The sequence below is a fragment of the Leptonychotes weddellii genome, chromosome X (genome assembly GCF_054177405.1).
Source record: "Leptonychotes weddellii isolate Sample4059 chromosome X, ASM5417740v2, whole genome shotgun sequence".
Classification (NCBI taxonomy): Eukaryota; Metazoa; Chordata; class Mammalia; order Carnivora; family Phocidae; genus Leptonychotes; species Leptonychotes weddellii.
In genome coordinates, this window is record NC_138385.1 from 97,607,127 (window position 1) to 97,621,723 (window position 14,597).

The 14,597-nt window shown below is 44.0% G+C and overlaps 1 protein-coding gene across 7 annotated transcripts in view; it reads right to left on the reverse strand.

The window, feature by feature from the left end:
- OFD1 (OFD1 centriole and centriolar satellite protein) overlaps nucleotides 1-14,597 on the reverse strand; it is an 83,476-nt gene that overhangs the window by 10,451 nt on the left and 58,428 nt on the right. For all 7 annotated transcript variants that reach the window (XM_081809154.1, XM_081809156.1, XM_081809155.1 and 4 more), the window contains 11 exons: nucleotides 14,030-14,166; nucleotides 13,533-13,706; nucleotides 11,360-11,466; nucleotides 9,707-9,826; nucleotides 7,934-8,007; nucleotides 6,501-6,592; nucleotides 5,259-5,448; nucleotides 4,131-4,258; nucleotides 3,257-3,368; nucleotides 938-1,516; nucleotides 335-458 (listed from right to left, as the gene is read on the reverse strand). In XM_081809154.1, the coding sequence (XP_081665280.1) occupies nucleotides 335-458; nucleotides 938-1,516; nucleotides 3,257-3,368; nucleotides 4,131-4,258; nucleotides 5,259-5,448; nucleotides 6,501-6,592; nucleotides 7,934-8,007; nucleotides 9,707-9,826; nucleotides 11,360-11,466; nucleotides 13,533-13,706; nucleotides 14,030-14,166 (1,837 nt within the window). The remainder of the gene's footprint in view (nucleotides 1-334; nucleotides 459-937; nucleotides 1,517-3,256; nucleotides 3,369-4,130; nucleotides 4,259-5,258; nucleotides 5,449-6,500; nucleotides 6,593-7,933; nucleotides 8,008-9,706; nucleotides 9,827-11,359; nucleotides 11,467-13,532; nucleotides 13,707-14,029; nucleotides 14,167-14,597) is intronic.

Sequence of the window (14,597 nt, forward strand, 5' to 3'; positions counted from 1 at the left end):
TGTCTTAAGCTCAAACTGAATTTGTTTTCCCAGATTTTGGACAATTTGTTTTACCTTCGTTAACCGAGTCTATTTTTGAAGTACGAAAATGTTTACTGATACCACAGTGTAGATTCTACACACCAAGTTTAGCAAAGAAGTAGAAACTACTTTGCTAAAAGGAATGTTCTTCCCCACTCCCGCTCCAGGTAACTTAGATGATTCTCAAAGATCACACATCATCTTACAATCTGATTACCAACTCTATACTGCCACAGAAAGCCCAAACGAGTCCAGGCTGAGACCCCATGCAGCTCAGCGGACTGGGCAGAGGCCGAGCGGAAGGCGGTGTTACCTGGCCTGCTCTGGAGAGCTGGGCAGCGGGTGGAGGGAAGGGCTGTGCCTGGACTCAGCAGGTGAAGGCCGGGGTGTTCTGTCGGGACAAGGACTGGGGCCAGCAGCGTGGGATTGGTCCAGACCTAAGGGGCAGAAGGCCTGACTATTTAAAAATTGCAAGAAGACAGCAACATGGTTTCCAAACAGTTCTATTACTCTGACAATGAATTCTATTATCCTTGTAAACAGCTGAGTATGATGCATAAATGATCTACAAAGCTAACGATTCAAGCCCCTCAACGAAACTGCAGTAGTAACTCAAACATATACAACTAACCAGCGGTAAAGGGAAAGCCACCGTCACTCTGCACCTGTCTGCGTGCCCAGGAAGTTGCTAGAACAGGACATTACCCCACCCCCGCAACATGGGGGAGATGCCACTGTTAACCGGGAAAGGCAGATCGAGAGAGAGGACCCAAGTGCCTGGGCTCAGGCGTTTCCGGGCTCAGCTCCCACTCCTTCCTGCCGTCCCGAGCTGCGCTCTTACTCGGGGAAGAGGCCCTCCCAGGACCAGACCCTTCCCAATCCAGAGCGTCCTGCAACCCTCTCGGCAGCAGCTCACCTTCCAGATACATTTCACCGTCGAGGCTCCTTTTTGCTTTGGGAACGGGAGTGGAAGAGAGGCGTCTGGAGGTGGTGCTCCTGTGTGGCCGCGAGGCGCTGCTCTTGTCCTCTTCAGGGGTGCCCACCAGAGGCTGCTCAGAGACAACTCTGTCCTTGGCACAAGTGCGTCTTTGGGGTGAACTCGAAGTGATGCTTTTGAGTGTCCCTAGCAAGTGCAGGGGTGGCGGGCTGTTGGCTGCTAAAGGGCTTTTAGCGGGGAGCTGACTAAGTCTTCGATGGTAATTTCGGAAAGCTTTCTCCAAACGTTCGGCCTCTTGCTCTAGCTCTTTCACCCTTGCCTTGGTATTGGCTACAAACTCAAGGTCAGAATCAGGGGAACTACTCTCCGTGCTCGCATTTGGATAATTTATGATCCTTGGTATAACCGCCATCAGCCTTTCCTGGTCGAGAGGATTTTTCAAGAAATCCCCGCTTATATCCCCATTACGAGGCACCACCATCTTGCCACTCAGTAGGCCACTGATGGAACGATCGATCAGAGACTGCTTCACGTTGCGGTGCACTTCATCCTCGAGCGCTGCAGGTTACAAGAAGACCACGTGAGAAATGACGGAAAAGGTGGAGAAGAGAGTTAAAATAGATCGAGATCACGATTTTTGAAAAATGAAAGAAGTATTAAGGCCTAACTTGCACATTAGTTTTGGAAGCTGCAGTCATGACAGTAATTATTAACATTTATCAAGAGGTTATATGTACCTTTCATAACGTGTGATATTATTTCACAATCCATTATGCACAATTGTGCAATCTAAAAAGCTCTGAAAACCAAAAATATATTCCTAATTTATTTGGTGGCAAAGCCCAACCAGACCTCAACTCATTTGGTTGAAAAGTTTGACCTGAACCAATAGAAACCCATTTACAATCTTTACTTATTCCACCTAGCATGAATATTCATCCATTTGATTACAAAATAATTAATGTGTTTCACTGCAAGATGCTGCCCAGAACCTCCAGGGCTGTGGCAAAATCCACAAACCATAGCACAGGGCCTGAGTTTCCGGTAAGGGAAGGAAGACACGCAGTCACAACAACACTGTGGGCTAAGAACGCGCACTGCTCCCATTTTACAGATGGGGGCGCTGAGACTACTGAGGTTGGCTCACGCAGTGAGCACGATGGGAGAGCCAGTACCTGGGACCACTACCTCACCTGATGGCGCTGCCGGACAGAGGCTCGCCATGTGCAAAGCAGGGGTTCAAAAGGTTCCACCTTCTTGAACTATTGTTCATGATATGAGGTCACCAGAATTTCAGCTGTGGGCAGTCTGGCAAACAGACTTATTGAGAGAAAGTGAAGAACAAACAAGAGTAGAAATGAGTAAAGGGAAAACTCGTGTGGGGCGATGCGAACAAGGGCCTGACCAGGGCAGAGCATAACTGGGCCTGAGGAGGGTTCAGAACCAAGAAGCGAGAAAGCATGTCAACTGGTAACACGGAGGAACTTGCTTTGCACCTACAAGCAGCTAAAGAAGGTATGGAAGCTTCAGTGTCCTTGTTATGAAGTAGGAAGGGGCAGACGTCGGCTTGGCAATGAAAACAGTACGAAAACGACAGCAGAAACCACCTCCTCAGTGTTGGGTGTGTCCCAGGCACCGTACTGCCATCCGTCTTGCTTCACCTTCATCCATGCGGCCCAGCACCACTCCTAGCCCTATTAACAGTGAGGACACGGAGGCCCAAGGAAGTTCAACAGAGCGTGCCCAAGGCAAACAACGAACTTCGCAAGTGGGACCCGAAACAAAGAGTGTTTCCAGACTCCGCTAGCAGCGGGACTCATTTTGCTGGCCGCCCTGCTTCTCGCCACATGTACACGTCTGTCCAGGGACACGTAAAACCACCGAACAGTCAACTGGTCTTAGCGGCGGGGTAACAAACAAAAAAGCAAAGCCTAGGTTCAGGATGAATTTGGGGACTTCTGTGTCACTATCACACCTCTCCTGAGCCATGGGGCATCTGTGAAAGCAAGTCACTTTAGAGGATGACCCGGTGGGTAGTCCTGAAATAGAAGTTATACTTCTCAGGTGACACATATTTGTATAGCTCTTCCCCTACTATGAGAATTACTAAAAATTCACTGAGTAGTCATCATTACATTTTCACAAACATCAGAAGCCACACACACACACTAAAAATGTCACATATTTGTATAGCTCTTCCCCTACTATGAGAATTACTAAAAATTCACTGAGTAGTCATTACATTTTCACAAACATCAGAAGCCCCCCCCCCACACACACACTAAAAATGTCTCCGACCTGTCTGGGTTTGTTTCAGTTGCAATTTCAAATCGGCAACCTGTAGAGTTAACCTCTTTACGGAGTTACTGTAATCAAGGATCTGGGCCTTCAGCTGTGCAGAATGTTCAATCTGAAAAGATTTAGGGAAGGAAAAGAAATGAACATAAAACAAATCACAGTTTGGGACGCCTGGGTGGCTCAGTCGGTTAAGCGTCTGCCTTCGGCTCAGGTCATGATCCCAGGGTCCTGGGATCGAGTCCCGCATCGGGCTCCCTGCTCCGCGGGGAGCCAGCTTCTCCCTCTGCCTCTGTCTCTCTCTCTCTGTCTCTCATGAATAAATAAATAAAATCTTTAAAAAAAAAAAATAATGCTAAAAAAACAACAACAACAACAACAAAAAAACAAATCGCAGTTTATTTCAAAAGAACAGTTCTCTCACCCGGCTTATTCTCTTTCTCTTTTTTGCCAATTCTGAGCAGCTTTATACCTATGAAACAACAGAACACACTAACAAGTTTTCCAGCTCCTTCTTTACTCCTTTCATACAGCAGCTACTCCAGGACGGGAGGCAGACATGAGAAAGAGAGCGTCAATACTGTTAAGTTGTGGGGTGAGAATCAAGAGATACTTTTAACAGTGGGCACCATCAAGGAAAACTGGGTGTTTAGGAGAGTTTACTTTCCTCTTGATTTTATTACTATCATGAATATAATGTCACAATCACTCAAGAATTTTCTCAGATGAGAAAGAATACTGGGGGAGTAATTAGCATATGGGGGGGAATTTCTGATGTTCAAATAGATCTGATTTATGCTGGTGTGACACACGCCAAGTTTACACACCCACAAAGTGCACTGACCTAACACTTGGATGAGCCAAGAGCAATACTCACTTCACTTTGCAGCTGTTTTTGCAGAGCCTGCTTGTGGCTTTCGAACTCATGCTCAAATGCGATGGCCTGTTCGGCTTTCTTTAGTTCTTTCTGAAAAACCACCAGCTCAGGAGATGGCTGAGCTGTATCTATGAAGGTAAAAAAAAAAAAAAAAGCCTGGTCATTACCAACCTGAAGTTTTCTCATTTCACTTAACAAAAACAGCTAGAGGCTTTAGATGGTTCTTCCCTTTCTTTGTATGCACACAATTAATACCAGTTTTATTGAATGGACTAAGAGCAGTCCTGAATCACCAATTTCAGAACAAAAGAATTTAATGCACATAACTGCAAACTTTACCACTCTTCAGAGTTCTACTCCCAGTAAAAGAATTCTTTCAAATCCTCAAATTAACGTGAATGCCCGCCTCTCTCCTCTACTATGCACAGAGGCACAGAAAGAATGCTCTGTCAAAGCCTGCCAGGGACTGCCCCTAGGTCCAATCCGACCTGTGAACCTGTCAGCGGCACTCAGGGTCCAGAAAGAAAGCAGATGGTGTCCCCAATTTGGGTCATCACAAGACCCCTTAATAAAGAGAGACTTACACAGGGTACCGCAAAGGACGGTGTAGTTCCCTGGGCTAGTACTGGGGCCACGCTGTTACCAGTCCTCAGGCCTGGAGGCTCAGGAAGGGAGGCATTCCCAGAATTGGGGAAAGCGAGCAGGCACAGGGCACTGGTGAAGCGCGAGCCCCCAGGTACTGGGATCTTGCTTTGCTGAGGCCCAGGGCCAGCCCAGGGCTACTCCGCAAGGAGGAGATGGAGAAGGGATCACAATCACCTCGACCTCACTCTTCCCTCCCTCCAAGTGCTTGAGCGGGTCCCCAGTGGCCAAGCACCACCAGCCCAGAGGAGTCAGAGGGCAAGGGGAGCCGGGTACCATCCAGAGGGGCAGATTTATCCAGTTAATAAAGTTTTTTCCTTAGTGACACAATTACGAAGCAGCAAGCAAAAACAAAGTACCTTCGATTCGAGAATCTGAATTTTATAAAATCTTCCCGATTGAAGCTTCCCTTATAGGACAAAGCAGTTTCAGAGTACTAAGCTAACAGCGGCTACAAAGCCATGCCAATCAAAAAAAAACACCTACGGTTTAGGAGACGCAAGTTTTCATTTCTAGTCTCTTCCAGTTGTTGTTTAAGTAATTTATTTTGTGCCTGAAGCTCCAGTTTCTCTTCTTTCAGTAGCGAATAGTCACTCATCTCTTTCACCTTTTCATCCAGCAGATGGTTTTGCTTTGTTATTGCCAAAGACTGGGCTCTGACAGACTCTAACTCAAGCTGCAATTGAAACAGAAAAACTTGTGACTTTGAACAGTGACTTTACAGGACTGCTTAAGTGAAAGCTGGCAGGCCGCCCTGAGCTGGGCATCATGACTGAATTAAGGCCCCTTGACAGAAGTCTGGTTCTCCCCAACGAGACCCTAACTCCCGCAGTACAAGTCATCTTTTGCCCTAGAGTTGGGGCAGGGGCAAGTTCATCCAACTGCTACTGTGTACAACCCTGTCTTGCAAAGCTAGTGCTTCTGACAATCACCCCATTTTCTGGATGCAACTAAGGGCCCAACAACGTAACCACAGATAGTAGCAATATATAAATATATAGACAGATAGATACACACACATTTTTTTTTTTTTGTAATAAAAAGGTAAGATACCCTAACATGCTGTGGGGTGCTTTCTTTTTCTTAGTATAACAGAGCTCAAGTTTGCAGCCTGCGAAGTTCTCAAGCAAGTCCTTACAGCTACAAATACGTTCTGTATATAAAAGTTATTTTCAGTACCTAAAGTTCCAGTTCTGTCCTTCAGACAGCAAACACACAAACAGAAATAAAGTGACAGTGGCACACCAAAAACGCATCTCATTTTGTTGTAAGCTGTGAGATCCCGACATCATGACAGGAATTTTTACCTGCTGCTGACGGGAAGGGAGAGGAGGCTGAGGTAGAAGCTAGTCTGTATCAGCCGTGTGCTACGCACATCAGTCCGCTCACTGAATTCCCTGCACAACCATGGAATGTAGGCAACATCCCAAAGTCTACAGGTAAGGAATCGGAGGTCAGAGAACTTGCCCAAAGGCACATAAGCAGAAAGGGAGAGAGACAGGATTCAGGCAGGACTCTAGGCCCCAAAGGACATCCTCTTATGCTTCCCTAGGAGACTGAGATTGAAGTGAAGAACTAGCGAATGAACGAAGTGCAGCCATCACCTTCTTAGTCATGGAATAAACAAACACATCAAGAGGAAAACTGAAGATAAATTACGTATGACTAAAACTGAAGTTTCATATATTGTCTTAATGTCTGTTTCAAAACAATAGGCTTAACAAGTACCTCAAGCTCTCTGACACGATTTACTGAATGAGTAAATTCTTCCTTTTTTGAATTAATAGCTGTGAGCTCCTCTTGCAAACGTATAGCTTTTTCTGAAAGAAAGAGCCAACCAATTAACATCATCATGTTTTCCTAGTGAATACAAAATCATTTAATAATTTATGGCCGTAGATCAGCCCTAATGACTATTATTTCACTATCTAAACAGCAGATGTCAGGGTCAAAAGAAAATCAGCAGGCAAGTACGAAGTAAGCCGTTACGCCACAGGTGACGGGACGTTCGCCGCTGTCAAATACACGGCGAACTTCCTCCCGCTACACACACCTTAGCACTTACACCATCTGCTCAGAGCACAGGGCCCTCATGCCAACAGGTCTGAATTTCCTTGAAGACAGAGACTGAGTTGTCTGTTGTGATTCTGTAGTTATTATTTTATTATTTTTACTTCATCTAACACAAGTCTATATAGATACCTCATCAAAAAACACTGCCGAATCCACGATGGTACGGATACCTAAATGAGCATTCTTCGCCTTCACAGACAGTTGCGAAAGAGCAGGCCCACGTTGGGCGACCTGGCTGGGCGGTATCAAGTACCTAGCCCTGGTGTCCTCCTAAGAGTCCATTTAAAATTGCCACTAAAGGGCGCCTGGGTGGCTCAGTCGTTAAGCGTCTGCCTTCGGCTCAGGTCATGATCCCGGGGTCCTGGGATCGAGTCCCACATCGGGCTCCCTGCTCGGCGGGAAGCCTGCTTCTCGCTCTCCCACTCCCCCTGCTTGTGTTCCTGCTCTCGCTCTCTCTCTCTCTGTCAAATAAATAAAATCTTTAAAAATAAATAAATAAAAAATAAAATTGCCACTAAAAGTTTAGCTTGTCATCGACAAGTTACTAGACATATATTAAAATGTAAAATATCTCAAAGAATGAAAAATTATCCAACTTTCCTAGTTTCCGGCTAATGTATACAAGAATTTAAGAGGTTATAGGTCAAGTGAAAATATCATGAAGCATAAAAACACATTAGAAGTAAAAGAAATAAGAAACTAGATCACAGGGACAGAGAAGTTAAAATTTTCATTAGGAAAAAATGAAGTCTCTCATGGTTAAGAGTGATATTTACAGGATGGCAATAAGTTGCTGCCACCTTCTTGACAATCACATTTATCAAAATACATTGAAATAAAGTTGGATAAAAATCCTGCTGATAAATCACTAACCCTTGTGAATATACAAAAGGTTAAACACTAAGGTTCACAAAAATGTAGTAAGACAGTATTTTTTTATTTTGTAAAATTAAAACAACAAAAAACATGTAATTTTTGTAGTAACAAGGATGTGTATGCTATGTCTTTTTTAGAATACAGAATAGGCCCAACTAGGAAGCTAACAGCCTACATCAGCGCTGAAAAACACAGCTTGCCCCCAGAGTCACCTTTATTCTTCCTTTCATCTTCAATCAGCCTGTTCGTTCTGGTGATATAGTCATCCTTTAGTTCAAGTTGATACCTGCCAATCAGAAGAACCAAAAATGAGCTCCTTGTCGCTTTCCTGGACAGACTACCATCAATACACGAGCTTATCTGTGGCGCCAGGGCATCCAAGGGCACCGAACGTGACAACACGTAAACCTCAGGCTCTCTCAAGACAAAAGCCAGGGACATGAATTCTGAACATAAAAGGTCCATAAAACCCTGCTGTGATCCTGTCAATTCGGTCCCAAAACTCAATCACACAAGATCAAGGGTCCTGTTGTTGTTGTTGTTGTGAGGTTACAGAGAGCAATTATTTCTCAGTTGGTCTCGACTGACACAAGGTAGTAGATTAAGGCCAACTTACAGTGTGCGTGACAGACTCTAAATCCCACATGATAACCAAGTCAGTCACTTGCAATTCACCTATCCGTCTCCCCTCCCTAAGATAAGAACTTTTGCCCTTAAAGGCTGAGCACGGCATTGAGAGCCAACTGCCACGAGCTTTAGACCTGAATTAGCAATACCCAAAGGCACATCTCTCGGGGCTTCAGCCATCTCCACCAGCTGTTCCCAGTTGACTTTCTGGTTCGGAGGCCAGAAAAAGGAAGGAGAAGCAATCCTGTGATATCCTCCCAACTTCAACACTTGGCTAAAGACACAGAAGGACCCCCAAAGCTGGACAAATGATACAAAACAGTTCACTATATCCATGGCTAGGCGAAGTTAACAAACTGTGAGGAATAAAGGAAGAAAAACGTGTGTAACAACTAGGATTACTTCAGTGTTCGCTAGTATGTTAGAGGAGCAGACATAAAATAGGTAGATCAAATCCATCATTTCGAAACTGATACAATGAAAAGATGCTACCTTTTTTTAACAATTCGTTTAAAGAATAACTTCCAGAAACCTTTGTGGGTACTATGTAACGGAATACCAATGACAAATTATGAGCAAGGCAATAAAAATGAGGCCAATGACTAAGACCTGCCCAGAGGAGCTGAGTGGAGTCATCGCTTCACTACACATGCACTTAGTCAGTATTAACTGAGCACTTATTATGTGCCAAATGGCACGCCACGCATGGGAAGGAGTTACCATATGGGCTTAATGCCTTTGCACGAAGAGATTATTCACCGAGATACAAAACTCAGGCTATAGAAAAGCCCCAGGGACCACACTTGTCCATATTCTCCTCTCCTATGCTGTGTTTTGCTTCCTATAGCTAATCCTTTTTCTGGATTCGGACTTGGCAGAACCTTGAAGGAATACCAGGCACACGTTCAGTGACGAACCCTGTCACCGGTAAGAAGACCACCGTAGAAACTGTGGCCTATCCCCATCTTCATGCCAGTATGAAGAGAGAACGGAGGAAAGTGGTTGTACTTCTGACTTTTCAGCTGCTCAGCTGTGCAAACTGAGCAAGTCCTAAGGTGCCCTAAAAACTGAAGCAAACCATAAGCTCTCAGTGTCAGAGAAGCTACGAGTAAGAATGAGCAGAGGATGCTATTCTCTGCATCTTTTTAAACCCATCTTAAATATTCATGGAAAGGCTTGACTACCAATGAAAACCTGTATTTTTTTAAACACCAAATTTTGCCATAAACTGTCTTATCTCCCAAAAAAAAACCCAAAAAACAAAAAACAACTGTCCGTCTTATCTATTTCATCAGTGTTGCTATGCTTCTAGCAACTTAATGAAACACGGGATTCCTTTAGCAATGCCACGCAATTACTTGAGAAGTTCATTCTTGAGCTTCTGGTCATAGCTCTCCTCAATGCTCTTTATATTCAGTTCCCGCTTCCTAAGTGTGTCAGTTATGCTTTTATTTTTTTCCTCTTGCAGCCTCTGAGTCCTGAAATTAGCAAAAATAGAGAAAGCAAATAAGAAAACCACAACATCTGAAGTAACAAATTTAGGGGGAAAAAATAGCCTGTGTTTTAGTTCCTCCATCTATTTTATGACCTGACTTAGTTCATCAACTAGCAGATGGAATTATCCGGTGGCACCTGGCTAAGGGGAGTGTGAATGTACCAAGACCAAAGTGGTCTCTTACAGAAGAGGATCCACACTCAAAAAAGGGTTACAGGGGATCAATGGCTACCATCAATTTAGGGATGAAAAAGTGATGTTTTTAGTTACAAAGCTACAAACCAAATTCTAGTGTACTTAAATGCTTGTATCTTCTGGAGTATTACCTTCTAATTGTGAGGCTTAACTGATGAGCCCATAAGAATTATAGGTAGAAGATTCATTTTGGGCATTTAATAATCCATCGAATGAATGTTGAAAAGAGTGACGAGAGAGAGCAAACGATAGATGGGTCCTTCAGAACCTCCAAATCCGGAGAATGGAGTGCTTTTCATGGAGAGACCCCCCAGTCACCCACAAAACCAATTCTGGAGCCGGGAGTCAGGTTCACAAGTACTTAGACCAAACCACAGTGAGGAGTGCTATGAACTCGGTTTCAAGCAAAGGATAAACGCTTTGTGTTAGAGATCCCTCTGCTGGCTAATCTGTAAAGCAAAGGAGCATTAAATCCATTTATTTTAGTTTAATATGCTTAGACGGGAGGAGTCCGGGACGTGGAGGTAAGGAAGTGATTATATAATCATGATTATGTAACTGAGAATCTGCCCAAATTTTGCCCCTTTACTATTTTCTATCAATGTGCCACTTCAGTATCGCCAAAAGGAGAGTAAGGTAGGCAGAGAGAAGAAATCAAATGAATAGAGCCTACAAAAATGAAAAAACAACATTAATGAAGATGGAGACAAACTCTTAAATAAAATCGGATTCCTGGAGTATCTATGAATGTCAAGATCCCAAATGGGAAAGAAAGCTTATTCCACCAACTACAGACTGGTGAGCTTGGTATTAATCCCAGGTAAGATTTGAAGGCTGATACATCTGTGAGCACTTAGAAAAAGTAACACACACACCAAGAGAAATAGTTTCACCCAGTACAAGTCAAGTCAGAGTCACCATATTTCTTTTTTTTTTTTTTTTACAGTAGAGCAAGTAAACATAGAAGGTCTGGGTATCTGGAGTTCAGTTGCTACGTGCATGTGAAACTATTAGATCTGAACAGAACGTAAATGAGAAACACAGGATTTGTCAAAGCATTATTAGCTTCTTCAAATCACGTATCTGGTCTTACTATAGCCCAATGATGGTGTCTCATTCTGCTTTTCACCCTAATGTCTAATATTTCATAAACAAAACCCCAGTCTTTGTTTCTCTTAATCTGTGCCTTTTAAAACCAGGTGTTGTCACTTTAACAATTAAAAACTCTACTTGGCAATTAGCATCAGACTATTAAGACACCTATTTAGTTCTTTTAAATCTCATTCATTCTGAATATCCAAAACGAATACACATTACTCACAATTCAAAAGCTTCGATCCGTTGCTTCAGGTCGGCTTCTCTGCCTCTTAGCAAATCTATATCTTTTAGTAGAAGCTGCCTCTGAGCATAAATTTCTTTGGTTTCCATCTGTGTATGAAAGCTTTAATTTTTAGTAAGCAAGCTAAAGAAAATAAAACAGATCTGAACATCCTGCTTCCTAAATTCCAGAAAACAAACTCCAGACACTTAGGGTTACAATTTCCCTTTCTCTTAAGAGGTTTCAATTCGAGGTATGCTTTTTGCCTAATTCCTTACCCAGACACATGTTCCCTCCTTCAATGACTGTGAAACTCCATTATCCTGTATTCCTAACATCCCTGGTCTATTTATTCTACGTAACATCTCTCGGACGCTTAAAATTTGGGTAAGTGCTTCAGCAAGAAAAAAAATGACAAAATGGGTGTTTAGCAATAAAACGTCAAAAGAATAGAATTCCCCTGCTTCTGTTGCTGTCGGAAAGTTTCAGTTCCCGTTCTGACTCAGCAGTAGCAAGCTGAAGGAATGGGCCACACCTCCATTTGTGTGTCTGCTGAGCAGGGCTTCATGGAACACCTAGCCTATGTCAAACAGCACACTCAGAGCTGGACAGAGAAGGATGCAGATACAGGTCCCACCTTTACAAATTGTGCAGTTCAGTCAGGGAGAGAGAAATAATCAGACTATGATGTGAGGATTTTATAACCAAAATACAGAAAGACTCCGTGGCAGGAGCGACAGGCGAATCAGTCTGTCAGTAGGAGTCCAGGGAAGGCATCACAAGGAGGCGGCATTCCAGCTGGATTTCGAAGGCCAAGAGGGTTTCATCAGGGACGAAAGGAGAAGGGCATTCCAGGTGGTGGAAGAAAGACACGATGCTTTGCATGAGGAGGGCCTTCTTGTCCAGAGCCTTCCGAGAATCAGTTAACTAAATGAGTATTCTGGTCTGGTAACTGATTGGTCTGAACTAGTCAGTCACCGGTCTTGAGGATGCAGTTGTTCATCTAAACATAATCCAATCATCTCAAAGACAGTGCTTCCCACATTTATTTTTATAGGAGCCCAATCACCAGAAATGGTAAACAAAACCTTACAGGGGACGCAATCAGCATGAAACAACTGGGTCTGACTGCGAAGCCCCGAGCAAGAGCTCCCGACGGCAGCAGCTCCGGCCGGACACAGGAAACAGTGGTCCCAATCCAGGCCGGTCAAAGATAGCCCCTTGGGAAAGGAACCGGATTCTCCTACAAGAGTGGACCCCACGCCTCCTGCCATGTCTCAATCTTTCTACCTCCCGTCCAGTCACTCTCCATGAGAGATCAGATGGCCACCTGACTGACTTCTGCAGGCCTGGACTCCGTTACTCCGGGGACCTTGACCTTCGATCCAATGGCAGCACACTGCGTTTTGTTGCCAGTCTTCACGTGACAACTCCGCCTGCAACCCTATCCTCTTGGCCCATGCTTACCCTTCCACCTGTCGGTAGCCCCAGACCTAGTCCTTGAGGTCTCGGACTCTGCCACATGGCCTTCCCTTCTCCCCTGGGCTAGTAGCCACCCATCTTGCCCTCTGGCTTCCTTCACCACCCCACCGAGCCCCAGTGTCTTCAATTAAACAGGCTGCTTTTCTCAAGCCAAGTCAGCTCTATAAAGCTCCGCTCCCCAGGCGCCTCTTTCTACCCTGGCTAACCTTACAAAGCCTCCCAAGAACTAGAACAGAGCAATCGCCTACAAGCGCTTGGTTTGGTCTACATCAGTCACAGGCTGCCCGTCTCAGCTGGGCCCCCAACACAGTGCCACCAGTCCTGTCTGCCTCAGAGCGTTGCTCTGCCTCTCCCCCCACGCAACCGTTCCCCAACTGCTGATCCTCTTCTGGAAGCTGCCCCCCTCACCCTCAGATCTGCCCAAGAGGATGGAGCTTATTCAGTGTGAGTTTCTCACAATCCCCACATGGATGTTCGCACTCACAGTTCTTTCCTTCCAGCCGTTTCAGAGGAACGAAGTCTGCATATCGTTTTCAAGGCCGATCCTTCCACTTGTGCTCTTGACCCCAGTCCCTAGTACTCCTGTAGGGCTCTGTCTTGTCTAACCAACTGTCCCAACCCAGTCTCAGACCTTGAGCCAATCTACTAAGAGCTGCAGGAAACAGACACCCAGTAAATAATTGTAAAATGTTACCTCTTGGTGCTTTTGAATTCTCTCAAGAGCCATCTTTTCCCGAGAAATGAGGGCTTCAGATTTTGCTTGACAAGCTCGCTCCAATTCGTTCCGGAACTCAGCTAACTCCCTCTCAGCCTTTCTTTTCTCTTCCATTTTAACTTTTTCTATTTTGGTATCTTTAAAATATTTCAACTGCCAATGGATGACAAATAACTATAAATACCAATAACTATACTAAAGAAATAACTTCTCTCTTGATGGCTAGGTTTAACACTAATGCTCTACTTAAATATATTTAGTTTAACTCATCTTTAGTTTCATCTCATTCACTGTACCTGTAGCATTCATTCAAAAGGCACAAAAAATGACATCAATTAGAAAGAAAAATCACATGTGCAATAGTTTATCACATTCATTAATAAAGATTCTCCATTTTTCCCCTTATACCTAACATTAAGGCATCAAAAGATAAGCACCAATATCACTCTTGCTAACAGCAACAAGATACAACTTACCTTTTGACACATTTCTGCCTGAAGCTGCTGCTCTATTTCTCTCTTATATTCATTTAACTTTATTTCTAAAGATTCTAACTTGGGACGCTGAGGGTAAGCATCCGCAAACTGATCATCAATTAGCTGAAGCTTTTCTGCTATTAAAAAAAAACAACAACAACAACACAGGAAGTTAGGACAGAGAAATGTGGTCAGGTGAGCAAGAGGCTAGAGCTCTGTTCAAAAGCAAAGAGTATACTTAGGGGAAAGTGTAGGGATCTCTGCAATTGACTCTGAAACATTAAAAAATTAAGACGGATAAATGGATGGGACAGACAAGTGCTCGAGCAAGTATCACACAAATTTGCTGGGAGCATCTAGGTATACAAGTGTTCAGTGTACAACTGTTTCAACCTTTTTGTACGTTAGAAAATTTTCCTCCTCAAATGTCAGGGGCAAAGAAAGCAAAGCGTACAATAGAAGTGAGAAAACACTGGCATCTCTTTCTAGTCCCTAGATGCCAAGGCAGAACAAAGTGGACTTTGGTTAAAGGTGACTCACACGTTCAAAACACTGACTTTAAAATAAA